This window comes from Cricetulus griseus, chromosome 5, assembly GCF_003668045.3.
Source record: "Cricetulus griseus strain 17A/GY chromosome 5, alternate assembly CriGri-PICRH-1.0, whole genome shotgun sequence".
Lineage (NCBI taxonomy): Eukaryota > Metazoa > Chordata > Mammalia > Rodentia > Cricetidae > Cricetulus > Cricetulus griseus.
This window is the reverse complement of record NC_048598.1, coordinates 169202524-169218199: the sequence shown is the minus strand read 5'-3', so window position 1 is coordinate 169218199 and position 15676 is coordinate 169202524. Positions and strand designations below refer to the sequence as shown.

General features: G+C 40.1%; 1 protein-coding gene across 1 annotated transcript in view; it reads right to left on the bottom strand.

Annotated features, from left to right (window-relative positions):
- Positions 1-15676, bottom strand: part of Cog5 (component of oligomeric golgi complex 5) — a 321229-nt gene that overhangs the window by 297410 nt on the left and 8143 nt on the right. The window contains exons 2-3 of the mRNA XM_027416994.2: positions 8504-8643; positions 3183-3240 (exon numbers count right to left, since the gene is read on the bottom strand). Coding sequence (XP_027272795.2) covers positions 3183-3240; positions 8504-8643 — 198 coding nt within the window. The remainder of the gene's footprint in view (positions 1-3182; positions 3241-8503; positions 8644-15676) is intronic.

The following is a 15676-nucleotide window of genomic DNA, read 5'->3' as shown; positions in this document are numbered from 1 at the left end:
ACTCGAAGAAACCATTCTGAGAGAGGTAACCCAGTCACAAAAAAAGACAAACATGATATGTATTCACTCATAAAGCAAAAGATTACCATCCCACAATCCACACTGCCAGAGATACTAGTAAACTAGGAAGACCCTAAAAGAGACAAACTTTGTCCCCTGGAGAAGGGGATAAGGTCACCATCCCCTGAACAAATTGAGAACATAGGAAGAGGGGGGAGGAAGCTACGAGAGTGAGAAGGGAAGAAAAGGAAGGATGCAGAGGTCATGAGGAAGCAGAAATTTTGAGTCAGGTGTAGATTAGCAGAAAGGACATATGATAGGTAGGATTTTAGTTGGGGGGGTGGTAGAGGAGGAAGGGAGGGAGAAGGGAACTGGGACTGTCATGTAATTCAATCTTGTTTATAATTCAAATATATAAAAAATGAAAAAAATAGAAGGATCTTCTCTTCTAAAATGTCCGATTTTCTATTTGTACATATTTTATACTTTTGGTTGTAAGCCTAGCCTTTAATGGCTGAGTTATCTCTAGCCTTATTTGTAGATTTTTTAATTGACCATCTGAAAGAAACATTGTTTCATAATGACAGTGGTTTGCTCTATTCCTTAAATACCTGGTATCAAGCAAGTTCTCAATTGCTCTTTAATTAACTAAATGAACAGGGAGGAAATGTAAATAAATTCTCTTTAAAAGTAGGATGGATTAAAAAAAAAAAAAAAGTAGGGGGCTGAAGAGATGGCTCAGAGGTTAAGAGCACTGGCTGCTCTTCCAGACGTCCTGAGTTCAAGTCCCAGCAACCATATAGTGGCTACAACCATACATAATGAGATCTGGTGCCCTCTTCTGGCATGCAGGCATATGTGGAGGCAGAATGTTGTATACTTAATAAATAAATAAAATCTTAAAAAAAAAAAAAGTAGGCTGGATGAATGAATGTACTTCCAAACTACTTACAATTTTTTTTTCCAAATACAGGGGGGAAAGATGAAGAAGTTAGGAAAAGGATTATTTCCCAAGTATATTATACATTTCAGCATCTCAAAATAACATTCTAGTAAGTGTTTTGAAATATATCCTATGCTAATAGATATATGAACATACAGACAGGGATATAAGGGTTTCACAATGCCAGGAATTATACCCAGGGCCTCACATGTTAGGCAAGCTGTTTAACACTGACTTACAGTCTAACCCTTATGGTGTTTTAAATATTGTAACCCTTAAAAAGTATTCTGGGAAACAGATTAAAGAAATGGTTCAGCCTTTAAAGGACAAGACTCACAACCAGAAGGCCAAAGAGTACCCTAAGGGAAAAAAAATCACATTGTAAGAATATGCACATAGAAAAGCCATAATGAGGCTGAGAGGGGTGACCCACTCCTTTAATTCCAGCATTCTGGAGGCAGAGGCAGGTGGATTTCTGTGAATTTGGGGTAAACACAGTCTACACAGTTTCAGGCCGTCCAGGGCTAAACTGTGAGACCACCTCAAATTAAAAAAAAACAAAAAAAGTAAGAGGAGCTGGGCATGTGGTGCACACCTTTAATCCTAGTTCGGTAGGCAGAGGCAGGCAAATCTCTGAGTTCCAGACCAGCCTGGTCTACAGAGTGGGTGCCATAACAGCCAGGGCTACACAGGGAAATTCTGTCTCAGAAAACCAAAATAAATAAATAAATGATAAGAGATTAAATTTGTTTAAATGAATGAAGATATGAGAAGTATTTCTATTATAATGATGACTCACCTAATCAATGTACTATATCATTTCACAAGTGAAAATTATATTATTTGATTTCAAAGTAAAATATTACTATTCTTAGAAACTTATAAAAAAGTTAAGAGATTAAATAATAAGGGCTATCAATACTTAGAAAATCTTAACTTCTTCAAGAATGTAGCTCAGATTTTCAAGTTAACAATCAAACTATCACATCCCAGAATCCTAAAACCTTTCCTAGGGTGCTTTAGAAACACCAGGAATTCTGAGGTAAGCTTCTATCTTTGACACCATAGGAAATACCACTAGAGGAAACCAAGAATATGGGATCACAGAAAAACAAAACCCTTTTTTCTTAAGAATTTTATCAACATAGTAGAAAATAAATCACTTAACTTTTTCTGGATGTGGTTAATATTAGTAATCAAAACACAAGGGTCACAATTTGACAAAGGCAGAGTTATCTGGGAAGAAGAATGTCAGTTGAAAGAATGCCTCCATCAAGATTGTCTATAGGAACTCTGAAGGGCATTCTCTTGATTAACACATAGTATGGGAGAGCTCAGCCCACAATGGGTGGCACCATGCCTGGGTAGGTAGTCTGGGGTAGATAAGAAAGCAAACTGAATAAGCCATAGAGAACAAGTTAACAACTGAATCATTTGACTAATTGAACAGTACTTCTCCATGGCCTCTGCTTCAAAACCTGCCTTGAGATCCTGTCCTAACTTTCTTCAGTGACAAGAGTTGAAAGTTGAAATAAATCCTTTCTCCCCAAATTACTTTTGGTCATGGTCTTTTATCACAGCAATAGAAACTTGAGACAGAATAGTGAAAAACATAATAATAACATTTCATACTTATGGAAATGTAATCAAGAAAGAAATGAAAAATTCATAAAAGAATTAGTTAAACAAGAGTCACACAAATAAAACTCTAATCTGTTATTATTCTAGCATACTTTCACTGAAAAGAATGTCTAAGAAAGGAAAAAATACATAAAACTTCACACCTACTTCCACTGCTACCTATTCCAAAACTACTTTTTGTTATTTTAATTAATGGGAATATTAGTATATGCAAGCCTGTTTTGAGCATTTTCCTCAATCATTTAATCCTTAAGATAACATCATTTAGGTACACATGAGTAGATCTGTTACAAATAGGAAAACTGCAGCAGAACAAAATTAGCTAGCTTGCCCAAGAAGTGATCTGAACCCATGGGTTTAGCTTAAGGATCAGTTAATGAAGTTTTAAGTTTCCTAGTACGAAGTCACCTTGTCCATTTTCACATTATCTGCTGGTTGCTTTAGATCTTTCTGGTAAATCTTAGCAGCTACAACAGAGCCTGTTTGAACAATGAAACAATAAACAATAAAAGTACCTTCTAGCCAGCTCTCAAGATCCAAAAGGCTTGTGGTTCCCTACCCTAGCTCCATTTAACAGTAACAGATAATGAAAATATACCTTCCAAAGATTCAATCCCAGTTGCTTGTGCCAGTAAATCTTCATGTCTTGCAACAACCTGAAAAATCAAGGATGAAAAGTCAGCATTAGCTCTGATTACCTATGTCACCACAGGGTATAATAAGGTGTCCCTTGGTATATAAATGAAAAAGATACTACACACACACACATATACACATAAACATGCAAATTATGAGGTATGCTTGAGATGGGTTGTAACAGAAACACATAAATCATATATAGTTCAGTATAGAGCAAAAGGAAATAGTGCTAACTCTGCCTTAGTCTATTTGGAGTACTAACCAAGAACTATAGCATAGATAATACACAAGGATTCATCATCATCATCATCATTCTGAAGGTTGAAGTCCAAGGTCAAGTGTAAGCAACCGTATCCATTCATCATCAGTGGTGCCTCCTGTGTCCTGACATGGAGGAAAGACAAACAACTTCCTATGGGGGCTCTGCCAGTTTAGCACGGTACTAATCATCTCCCCAAAACCCACCTCTCCAACATATGAACTGCAAGGTGAAGAGGGTCAAGGGAAAAAATGTCCTGCCCTTGACTGGACCCAATATCTGGACCAAGGACTTGACCCCAGGACCAGGGTTGAAATCCCACCAATCGCTGAGCTTGCCTTAAAGTCAGGCTGCAGAATCCCTGGGGTTCCTGAACATGAAAATCCACCAATCCCTGAGCACAGAATCCCACCAATCCAAAGTCCCTGTGCACAAACTTCTACCAATCCCTGAGCTTGCCCCAGAATCAGTCTACAAAAATCCACTGATCCCTAGCCATCCTAGAAACACCACCCACACACAAAAAATCCTATATGAGTTCGGTACCCTGTTCAGTTTGCTGCTGTTTCTCACCCAAGGCAGCCACCTTCCTGGATTCTTTCTTTCCAATAAATCTCTTGAGTGAGGTTTTTTGTGTGGTGTGACATTTTCACCAGAGTGGAACACAGCAGTAACAACTTTTGCTAGGTCAGAGAACCATAACACTTGCCCTGAGGAAACTTACCCCTAGCAGAGCAGAGCTGTAACACTTTTGCTGGGGAAACTTCCTTTAACAGCAAAACTGAACACTTCTCAGGCGCAGAGCTATAACAACTTCACTGGGAAAATCCTCCCCTGCCAGAACAGAGCATTCCCTCAGCTGCTATGCTTACAGTGACTTGGTGGTATTCCCTGGCTCCCAACTGCCAGGATACCTTTCCATCCAAGCTGCAATGCTTCCATGAACATATGGAAAAGTATGTGTCTACTATGCATGAGGCCCTGGGTTCAATTCTCAGCAGTTAAAAAGAAAATTCAACATATGAATCTTGAGGAAATGCAAACTTGGGCCATGGCAAACTCCCCACTTTCCTATATAAGTAGAGCAAACAATGATAAAATCCCTGTTGATATGCTTTTGTGTTTGGCCTCTAAAGAATTCTTTCAAAATCAAGTTTTTCTTTATTCTTGAAATTAATTCAGCATCATCAAGGGCACATCCTGAAAACTAAACCGCTCAGTACTTATCCAACCATGAATAGCTCCCAGTGTCACGTTCCCTGTGTAAGTTCCAAGTGGCCAGGACCCAATTCTAAGGACCTGCCAGGTTCTGCCCAAAGAACACTCTAAGGGCCTTAACAGCCTGACTCAGCCCCTTAAGACACAGGTAGCCAAGCTCTGCCCTACAGAGTAAAAAGCCCAAACTCAGGACTTAAAAACCCACCAATCAGCCGGGTGGTGATGGCGCACACCTTTAATTCCGGCACTCAAGAGGCAGAGGCAGGTGGATACCTGTGAGTTCAAGGCCAGCCTGGTCTACAAGACCTAGTTCCAAGACAACCTCCAAAGCCACAGAGAAAGCCTGTCTCAGAAAACCAAAAAATAAAAAAAAAAAAAAAAAAAAAAGGGAACCGCCCCCCCATCCCATCCATGAAAATCTCCACCCTGGAAAACTCCATAACCAAGAAACCCTAAATAAACCTGTCACTTACTCAGTTCTTTGCTGCTTCGCTCTCAAGCAGAGGCAGGTAGCCTCCTGTGTTTCTCCCAATAAATCTCTTCTGTGAGGTTTGTTGTGTACCATGACTTTGTACACTTTGTACACAAAGTTGGCTACTAACTACCAGGATACCTTTCCCCTGAGAGCTATAACACTTACACTGGGAATATACCTTTTCCCTCAAAGCTGTATTGCTTACACGCTGTATCAAAAAAAAAAAAAAAAAAAAAAAAAAAAAAAAAAAAAAAAAAAAAAAAAACCTTTCCCTACAAAAGATTGATATATTTGTGGGAATTAAGGCAGTGTGGATGGCTATAACCAAAACGGGGAAGAGGGGATAAGTTAAAGAGCACATGTAAGAAATTCCTTGGTGCTGGGCATTGGTGGCACAAGCCTTTAATCCCAGCACTCGGGAGAAAGAGGCAGGTGGATCTCTGTGAGTTCGAAACCAGCCTGGTCTCCAAAGTGAGTGCCAGCATAAGCTCCAAAGCTACACAGAGTAACCCTGTCTCGAAAAACCTAAAAAAAAAAAAAAAAAAAAAAGAAAGAAAGAAAGAAAGAAAGAAAGAAAGAAAAAAAGAAAAGAAATTCCTTGGTACATTAAAAATCATGCAATGGAGCTGAAGAGATGGCTCAGGGGATAAGAGCACTGGTTGCTCTTATAAAGACCCATATTCAATTCCCAGCACCCATATAGAGGCTAACAATTGTCTGTAACTACAGTTCCAGGGAAGCCAAGATCTTCCTTCTTCTGGCCTCCAAATACCAGGCACACACATGGTACATATAAATACATGCAAACAAAACATGTATACACATAAAATAAAGGTAAATAAAATAAAAAGAAAGCATGCAAATACTAGTAATATTGTGGAAATTCTATGATTTTGTACCCTTTCTCAGTGTAAGAAAGCTCTCCATCTAGCCCGTGTACTAAAGTTGCTCATCAGCAAAGAGTCACTCATGGGTGACTTCACTTTGGCCTCTTCTGGAAATCACTGTCATTCTATTGCCTCCTTTACCCTTCATTTTGCACTATTTTTAAATATAAAATTTGTTCTATCAATTCTTTTCCTATGATGACCTCCTCATATAAGTGTTACCTTTATTTTGCCTTTTATCAATAAAGTTGCATGGTGGTTTGAATGAGAATGGCCCCTATAGGTTCATATTTGAATGCTTGGTTCCCAGTTGGTGGAACTGTTTGGAAAGAATTAGGAGGTGTGCCTTATTGGAGGTGTGTCACTAGGGGCAGACATTGAGGTTTCAAGAGCTCATACAATTCTCAGTTAGATTTCTGCCTCTTGCTTGTGGAGCAGATGTAAGCTCCATGCCCTACTGACATGAAGATCATGGACTCTAACCCTCTGGAAGCATGAGCCCCCAAATTAAATGCTTCCTATTATAAATTTCATTGGTCATGGTATTTTGTCATGGCTATAAAAAAAAATAACTGTGATAGGTTGCCATCAGATGACTGAATTTTATCCAGATTATTGATGTAATTATCAATGTACTTTTCTTAACAAGAATAATTTTCTTTTTTCCTTTACCTCTCATGACACTTTGAAAAGGCTGAAAACTAAAAGTTAACTCTTTCACACACTCCATTGTTACCAATTCAGGTGACTTTCCAACACATGTAGGAGACAAAAGAAAGGTGAAAGTGTAAGCCCCTTGAGGTGCAGAGTGTCTAGGCCCCTCCCATGAGGACCTCCAACCACCAGGTTCCAACCACAGAACACTCTAACTGCCCTAACAGCTTCTGTATAAAAAAAAAAAAAAGTAGTAGGTTCAGCTCTCATACGAGAACTCAGAGTCTTTGACCTCACATAGATAGATAGATGGAGAGAGAGAGAGAGAGAGAGAGAGAGAGAGAGAGAGAGAGAGAGAGAAGACAGACTGACTGACTGACAGACATTGTCCTCCCAAGAAGTGTTAACTTTAAATTCTCATCAATTCCTACCAAAGAAACACTGCATGAGAAAAGAAATATACCAAGTGTAAAAGCGACACAAGGGGCTGGAGAGATGACTCAGCAGTAAAGAACACTGACTGTTCTTCCAGAGGTCCTGAATTCAATTTCCACAAGTGGCTCACAAACCACTTGTAATGAGACGTGGTGCCCACTTCTGAGACAAAATTTCTCAGATAGTTTAAGGACATTGATCTCTTCTCTGTAAAAACACCTTGTACCATTCTGTAAAAAAGAGGTTTCACTTGACAGTTATTTCTGTCTGGATCTGTCACTAATCTTTAGAGTCTTTGGAGAACCAAGGAATGTGTTCTCATTTCTCTACTCCACAGCCATACACAAAGCCTGACATTAAGTGTCTTCTAAATGTTTGTATTCTAAACATGTAATCAGGATTTAAAGTTGAAATGACCTTATAAGTCATCACAATTCTTCTAAGCTGTTCTTTTCATTAACAAAGAAACTCAGATACAAAAAATTAAATGAGAATGTCTCGTGATATGCAGATCTAAATTTCCTGGCAAACAGTTCATTTATTTACAAACTTTTTCATTCATCTAAGTATTTCTTCAATAACTACTCAGACAAAAAAACAACGTAAGTATTTTGGGAGCTGGGGATAGGGTAGGGTGCTTGTCTGGCATTGCAAGTCCCTGTGTCCAATCCCCAGTGCTACAAAACAAACAAACCAGCAAAGAAGTAGATCAGAGGGTAACCCTATAATAGTTATCAATTATAGAAGAAGAAACCTTTAAGTTTATCTACAGCAATATCTTCTTAGTCAGTAAAGGTCATAATTTTTTTTAAAGACTCAAAGAAATGAAGTGGTAAGAAAGTCAATTGTAACACCACACCTAAACTTGGGACCTATCTCCTAATGCTTTTATGTGCTCACCTATCACAACATTTACTGAGTTCCTATAATTTCAGCAAATGTTATACTTTGTACTTAACAAAGTAGAAACACTTCCTGTGTGACATCCCAATTTTACTTATTCAAATTGTTCTACTTCCAAAACTCCATTCCATTTTGTTATCATTATCAAAGGTGTCTTTTTTTTTTTTTTTTGCCCAAAACATTTACTGTGAAATAATAGTAACAACAATAATTCTTCAGGTAATAAGCAGACAGAGCAAATAAACGATTCCAGAAAGGTAGATCAATTTGTTTGCAACTAATAAAAAGCAGTTTACAGAAAACACCACAAAAATGTAATTAAGTGAGGTTGGTAAGTTAAGCATCTGTTTATGGAAATAGACATTTAGTTTTAACAATGATGAGATGACAAAAGGGATAAACTGTCACTTTCTGCTAATAATCTCTATGACCCAGAAGATTGAGGTTACCTGTAGGTGTAGTTCTTTATCCAACTGACTGATCCCTTGGGCAAGTTTTGCTAGTTGCTCAGCAATTACAGCTTGATGAATAGATTGAGAAGTATAAACTTTTACATCAAAATCTTCATTTAAAAAGTCACCATAACAGTCTAGAAAAAAACATAAAGGAAAACTTATCGATTCTGCAGTAGACCAGTTATCAAACAATCGATCGATTATAATCATATTAGCATGTTTTGAGACCTTCTACGAACTAGGAACTGTTGAAGATGCTACCTAGAACAATGAGGAAAAGAAGGAGGCTGCAGAAGAATACAATGTTCCAGCCGGGCGTTGGTGGCACACACCTTTCGTCCCAGCACTCGGGAGGCAGAGGTAGGTGGATCTGTGTGAGTTTGAGGCCAGCCTGGTCTACAGAGAGACTTCCAGGACAGCCTCCAAAGCTATACAGAGAAACCCTGTCTTGAAAAACAAAAAACAAAAAAAAACTACAATGTTCCAGGTGCTGATCTAAATCCAAGTTCTGACTCCTCCTTCAATCTCCACACAGTCCTGATGTGTGGGAAAACATCATTTCCCCATGTCACAGGTGCAGATAAGTCATGCAATTTGTCCAATGTTACTATCTGGGATTCTAATATAGAAAGTATAGATGCTGAGTCCTGGGGTCTTAACCACTCTGCTGTTTCTTTTTTGTTATTGTCATTTTGTTTTTCTTTTTGGTTTTTCATTTAAAGGTTTATGGATTTCATAAACAATATATATGTATATTTAAAAAATGTACATCATGATTTCTTTTTCCAATCTATTTGAACACATTTTTTTATATCTATTTTACCTTTAAGTCTTTTTTTCTTTTTTAGATTTATTTATCATGTGTATACAGTGGGCTGTCTGCATGTATTCCTGCAAGTCAGAAAAGGGCACCAGATTTCACTACAGATGGTTGTGAACCACTATGTGGTTACTGGGAATAGAACTCAGGCCCTTTATAAAAGCAGGCAGTGCTCATAATTGCAGAGCCATCTCTCCAGCCCCTACATTTAAGTCTTAAATTTCAAGACTACCTTTTAGTTTGTAGGTGCCTGTTTCTATTCAAATTTAGATTCAATTTTTATAACAGTATTTATCACTGATCTAGAGATATCTGAAGCAATAAATATTATCAGCAGTCAGTTTTTCTTAAGCATTGTACCTAGCAACAATCTCACTTTCTTGGAATAAAGGTTAAAGTTGATAGTTGTGATTTTAATCTTCTATTCAGTGTTTTCCTTCCTTGTGATTCACCTGTATTTTTTCAGTATATATTCTTACAATACACACTCCACCAAGGGAAGCTGTTTGTTCTGTTCACTACCACATCTCTATGGCCACACAATGGCAGGTACTCAATATTGGTTGGATGAATTAATATATATGTCTGAAAGTATCACTGTGCTTAGAGCAAAACAGTCTTAATTATTCTCATAGTTTAATGACTCTCAAACTGAAGTAACAGAAGAAACCTACTTTGACCTTAATTGTGAAAATTACGTTTTCTCCCAGTTTGCCAAGTTTTTCTCAGAATTAAGAAGCCTACCAGACAAATGTAGCAGTCATTCCACACAGAAAGTTCACCACAAGCAAATGTCAAAATGGCATGTTTTCACAAGGGTAACAATACATTTAGTAAAACTAGATGACAGAACTATGTCTTAAGCAGAAAATATAAAGGAAAAACAAAGTTTCACAGGAAGGCTGGAGGGCAGTTTGATAAAAATGCCTGTAAAATGTGCAAAATATTCAACTTATATACTATTGATAGTTCCAAAGCCAAACAAGAACATTTTCAGTTTTGTATTCTGTAACAATAATTCTAGCAAGAACAGAGAATAGCTAAAATGGAATTTGTTATACAGCAATGTGCTTGAATTAGTATCTACTAGATTTTAGCAGCTACCTATAACATGTTGAGGAGTTCTTTGAGCCAGATGATATTATATGTAGGTGCCTTTAAACCAGCTGGGGATAAGGGTATTTACAACATGAAATACACAAATATCAACAAAACCAGGCCTTTTCTTATTTTCCAAGAAAGCTGGTTGACTAATACGTCTCATAAAGTAAAACCAGAGGGTTCAGAAAAGGACAGCACTGTGTTAACAGCTCAAGTGAAATAAACAAGATCCAAATAACAGAATATCACTTAAGAATGTCAGGCACACAGGGTGGTAGTGACACATGCCCTTTAGTCCCAGCACTCAGGAGGCAGAGGCAGGCAGATCTCTGTGAGTTCATAGCCAGCCTGGTCTACACATCAAGTTCCAGAACAGGCTCCAAAGCTACAGAGAAACCCTGTCTCCAAACCACCCCCTCCCCAAAAAAAAATGTTAAGCTTGTGAAGTATTTCAAAAATGTTTGGACATGATAATGAATAAGACTTGATAAGCTGAAATGGTGATTAAGTACAATAAATCAAAGATATTTCCAAAGTATCTTTGTTTAATTAGTGGAATATTCTTTATCTGATATAAGGAACTCAATTCTGCATTAAGCTGGAGATCCTAGGCTTTAAATATACAAAAGGTGAGACGCAAACTGCCTCCAAGTGCCTCACTACCTAAGAAACTATCAACATTCAGTTGCCAAAACACCAATAGTAAGTAGTAACAGTGACAATCAGGAAAAAAGACCCAAGACTGGGAAAAACTTTACTTTGCTTAATGTTTTCATAGAATATGTTCTATTTGTTCATATGTTGTTTACTATCAAGACAGGAATTCCAGTAGGCAGCTAAAAATATAGTTCTATTATTTAGAAGAGAAGTAAGGATAACTTGCTTTTCTGTTGTGATAAAACAGTGATCCATGTAGAAGGAAAGGTTTATTTTAGCTTACAGGTAATAGTTCATCATCAAGAAAAGCAAAGATAGTGGCACACACCTTTAATCCCAGCACTCGGGAGGCAGAGGCAGACAGATCTCTGTGAGTCTGAGACCAGCCTGGTCTACAAGAGCTAGTTCCAGGACAGCCTCCAAAGCCACAGAGAAACCCTGTCTCAAAAAAACCAAAAAGAAAAAAAAAAAAAAAAAAAAAAAGATAGGAACTCAAAGCAACAACCTCAAAGCAGGAACTAAAGCAGAAACAATAAAAGAACATTGATTAATAGCTTGCTCCCCGGGCTTTATCAGCTACCTTTCTTATTTAATGTTCTTCTGTCTAGGGATGGCACGACCCAGATCGAGCTGGACATTCCTGCATCAACTAGCAAATAAGAAAATGTACCAAATTGTGGCCTTGTTGTTGTCTGGGGGCCTTGCTGCAATCAGGGCCATACAGATCTGGGTGGCCTGCACTGCTATCCAATGTGATGATGTCCAGGCCAGAGCTGCAGTTGTGGACCATGTCTGGGTCTGTGGCCTTACTGTGGCCAGGGTCCATACTGATGTCCAAGGCTCCTGTTGCCATCAAAGGCCATGTTGATGCCCCAGGTCTGGGTCCATGTTAGTGTCCGAGGGTCGAGATGCCTCTGGGGACAATGTCCATTTGAGTGGCCTACACTAACACCTGGGACAACAGTTAACATCCAGATCCAGCTGCTGCTAAGGACTATGTCTGGGTCCATGGTACAGTTGTAAATAGGGTCGGTATTGATGTCTGTGGCCTGTGCCACCACAGAGGGGGCCATAAGAACCATGCATGATGAAATGAGAGGGCCATGCTGAGCCAGCCACGCTCCTTGCAGGCACTACCTCTCTTTGGACACTGAAGAAAGAAGCTGGCACCCCCTACCTCCCCAATCCCTGGCCCCACACTTAGGAGAGCCAGTCCCACCCCTCACCACAGGAGAGGGAGAACTGCCCCTGATGGCATGGACACAGAGAAGCAGACTCTGCCCCCTAACCTAAGGTGGTTGGCCCCAGTGGCCGGGACTGACCAGCGTGGCTATCACCCAGGCTCATAGCACGGCCTTGGGTTGTCCAACCTAACATCTACCCCATCTAGGATCTCCTGGAGCCTGTGAAGGAACTGGTGCTGGGGAACAATACCCACAGGATTTCCAAAGAATATCCCAAAGGAACTTCAGTGAGGATGGTGTACCAGAAACCAGAGGCCTTGAACCAGACCAGTGACTCACTGTAATGAACATCTGCTTGTAGGGGATGCTGCAGCCACACATGCTTAAGAGCTAGCTACAGGTGTGCCCGACCACACCTCTGAGGGCATGGTCAGGGTGACTGACGTAGGGAGGTTGAAGAGGGAGGGACGCTTATGTGGTGGCCTGCTTTTGGTTTCATCTTCAGCCTGCTGTACTTACTGCTGCCCGCCGGTTGGCTAGGTCGCTCTGTAAGGCTTTTCCCTATTGAATTCCCTTGTATTTTTACCTGGCTCTATATTGGTAATTTCCGACATTATCTGGTTGTCAGAAAGGGGATCTTGTAAACATAGGCACTGTTTGGGAGAGCCCTCGGGTTCCACCAGGATGGCAGACTAGGCCGGGAAAGTACTCCCTGTCTCCACAGGTGTTCCCGGCTCGCAGCCAACCCACTGCGCCAAACAAGTGCATCCCTGCTGCCACTGAGCAGCTCAGAACCGTCCGCCCAGCTGGGAGACTTCCACAGACGTCCCAATGGTTACTGTCGAAGTTTCTAGATGCATGCATGAGACCTGCTCAGATTTCGGCCTACTAGCACAGGGAGGCCTCCTGGCCTTGAGCTGAGTAGGCCTCAGGAGTAGGCCTTGGCTTTCAGGAGGGTCCGTGGCTTCCTCTGGCCATGGCAGCCATAAAGTTAGACCTCTTTCAGTGGTTGTGGCCGCAAAGCCATACACATTCTAAGCCACCTGTGTGGCCTCCACCACCACCACCACCACAATCTTGCCTGACCCACCAGTGCCAAAAGCCGCATGGACTAAGTGAACACCTGCTCCACCTGCTGGTCAAAGATAGCTACTGCAGCTGGAGTAGAAATCAGGTAAAATCATGGTAGAATATTTACCATTTGCTAAAATTAGTAATAATTCTGCTTATTACATAAATTCAATGTTTGAGGAGGATGATAATCTGCCAATTACCGATCTATATGCATCAATGGTAGTTAGGTAGTTATCAATGGTAGTTAGTTATACAGGTACAAATAATATTACTAGACAGAGGTCTCAGGAACAGGGACAAAGATAACCTCACCACCTATTTACAATAAGTAACAGCTTTATGTAATGAGGTTTTGGAGAACATATTAGGTCAGGCAAGAACTGTGCAGCAAGTGGAACAGAAATTGGATGATAAGCTTGGCTCTGTGTCCAATACACTAAAGACAGAGCTGTCTGTTACCCAAGATAAGATGCAGCATATTTATGATAAGATAAACACAGAGAGATCCTCCATGTCTGAGGCGTTAGAGGCTAGGCTGTCAGAGGACCGTGACAAACTAAAGAATATCTGTACCCAGCTAGAAACTCAGATAGGCTCTGTGTCCCAGAAACTAGATGCAAAGATGCAAAATACCCAGGATAGGGTTGAAGAATTAGACAATGCCATCCAATCACTATTGAAGCATCTAAGGTAGCAGATCACAAGTTTGAGTCTAGATTGGAATGTTTGGAAGAAAATTTACAAAACAGGGCTGACAGATTAGATAGGTCCATATGGTCGATTGCTGAGGACTCAAAATCAGCAAATCATGACCTCGAATCTACACTCCAATACCTAGAAGGAATTTTCCATACCATCCAGATGCTGTCTAAGGACAGGTGTATTAAAGACCTAGAAAAACGCATAGAGGAGCAGCTAGAGCAATTCGCTAACATGCTTGGAATCTTTTATGATTCAGGAAATTGAAACGTCTCATGAGGATATCATTACTAGGCTTAAAGATCATTGGGATGCCTCAGAGGCAGAATCACTACAATCCGAGGCACCTCCTCCACACAGGTATCATGACTATTCTTCTAACGTTGTTACTTGTACACCATTAATCTACCCAACTACCATGATAGAAAAGTCATCTTCTAAGAAACACCCCTAGGGACAGATGGTTTATGAATGGCAACCTATACAGCTGAAGGATCTTAAGAATATTAAAGAATCAGTTGTCATATGATCTCCATAGCCCATACATAAAACAGCTATTACATTCATGGGCAACCTTTAACAGGGTGACGCCCACACACTGGGAATGATTGGTGGCAGCTGTACTTGAGAATTCATGCCAAATCCAGTGGAGGGCGTTGGTCAGGGAGGAAGCTATGCTCCTTGAGCATCAAGGCATAAAGGAAGGTTATGAAGCCCCCCTAGATACAATTCTTGGTGAGGGTATTTATACTAACTCACAGGCTCAGGCTGAATATGACGACCATATACTGTCCCTAGGCAGGAAAACAGCATTAAACACCTGGGATAAGGTTCGTGAGCCAGGATAACACCTAGAAGCTTATACCACAATAGAATAGAGACCTACAGAACAGTTCCAGGACTTCTTACAAAGGTTAACTAGGGCAGTAGAACTACAGGTAACAGATCCAGAAACAAGACAATCAATTATATATACAATAGCTTATGAAAATGCAAACCCAATATGCAAAAGAATACTTTTGCCTTTAAAGATCAGATCAGCTCTGCTAGAAGAATGGGTTTTGCATGCAGCCAACATTGACTATAGAGGTGAGGACGCAAGGGCTTGGGAAGGAGAAGCACCTTACAGAGGTCAACATAGGTACCAAGAGGCTAGAGGTTACTACTACTTTGAACCAGAACCTTGGGTAGGAAGAGCCTTCCCCAGGAGACCACGAAGGCGCCAGGAACCTAGATGTTTCAGATGTGGTAGAATGGGAAGAGAAACTGTAGACAAAGGAATTCTAACAATGCCTCATACGGAAGGCCACTGCCTTCTGGATTGTGTAGAAGATGTGGTAAGGGCAGACACTGGACCAATGAATGTAGATCGACCAGGGACATGCAATGAAACCCGTTAAGCCCAAGAAACCCTGAGGGGGGCCTCAAGAAGTCCCCCACATCGAGAAAGATCCGGACATTCCCAGTAGCAGTGGAAGACAATCTCTCACAGGATAAATAGATAGTTCTTTGCCTATTGTGAAAAATGATACTGCCCTAGATGGTAGTTTGAATAGTGATGAAGAATCAAATGTGAATGGACAAAATGAGAAATGCATATTTAGGCAAACTTCTACTAATGATAAAATGCCT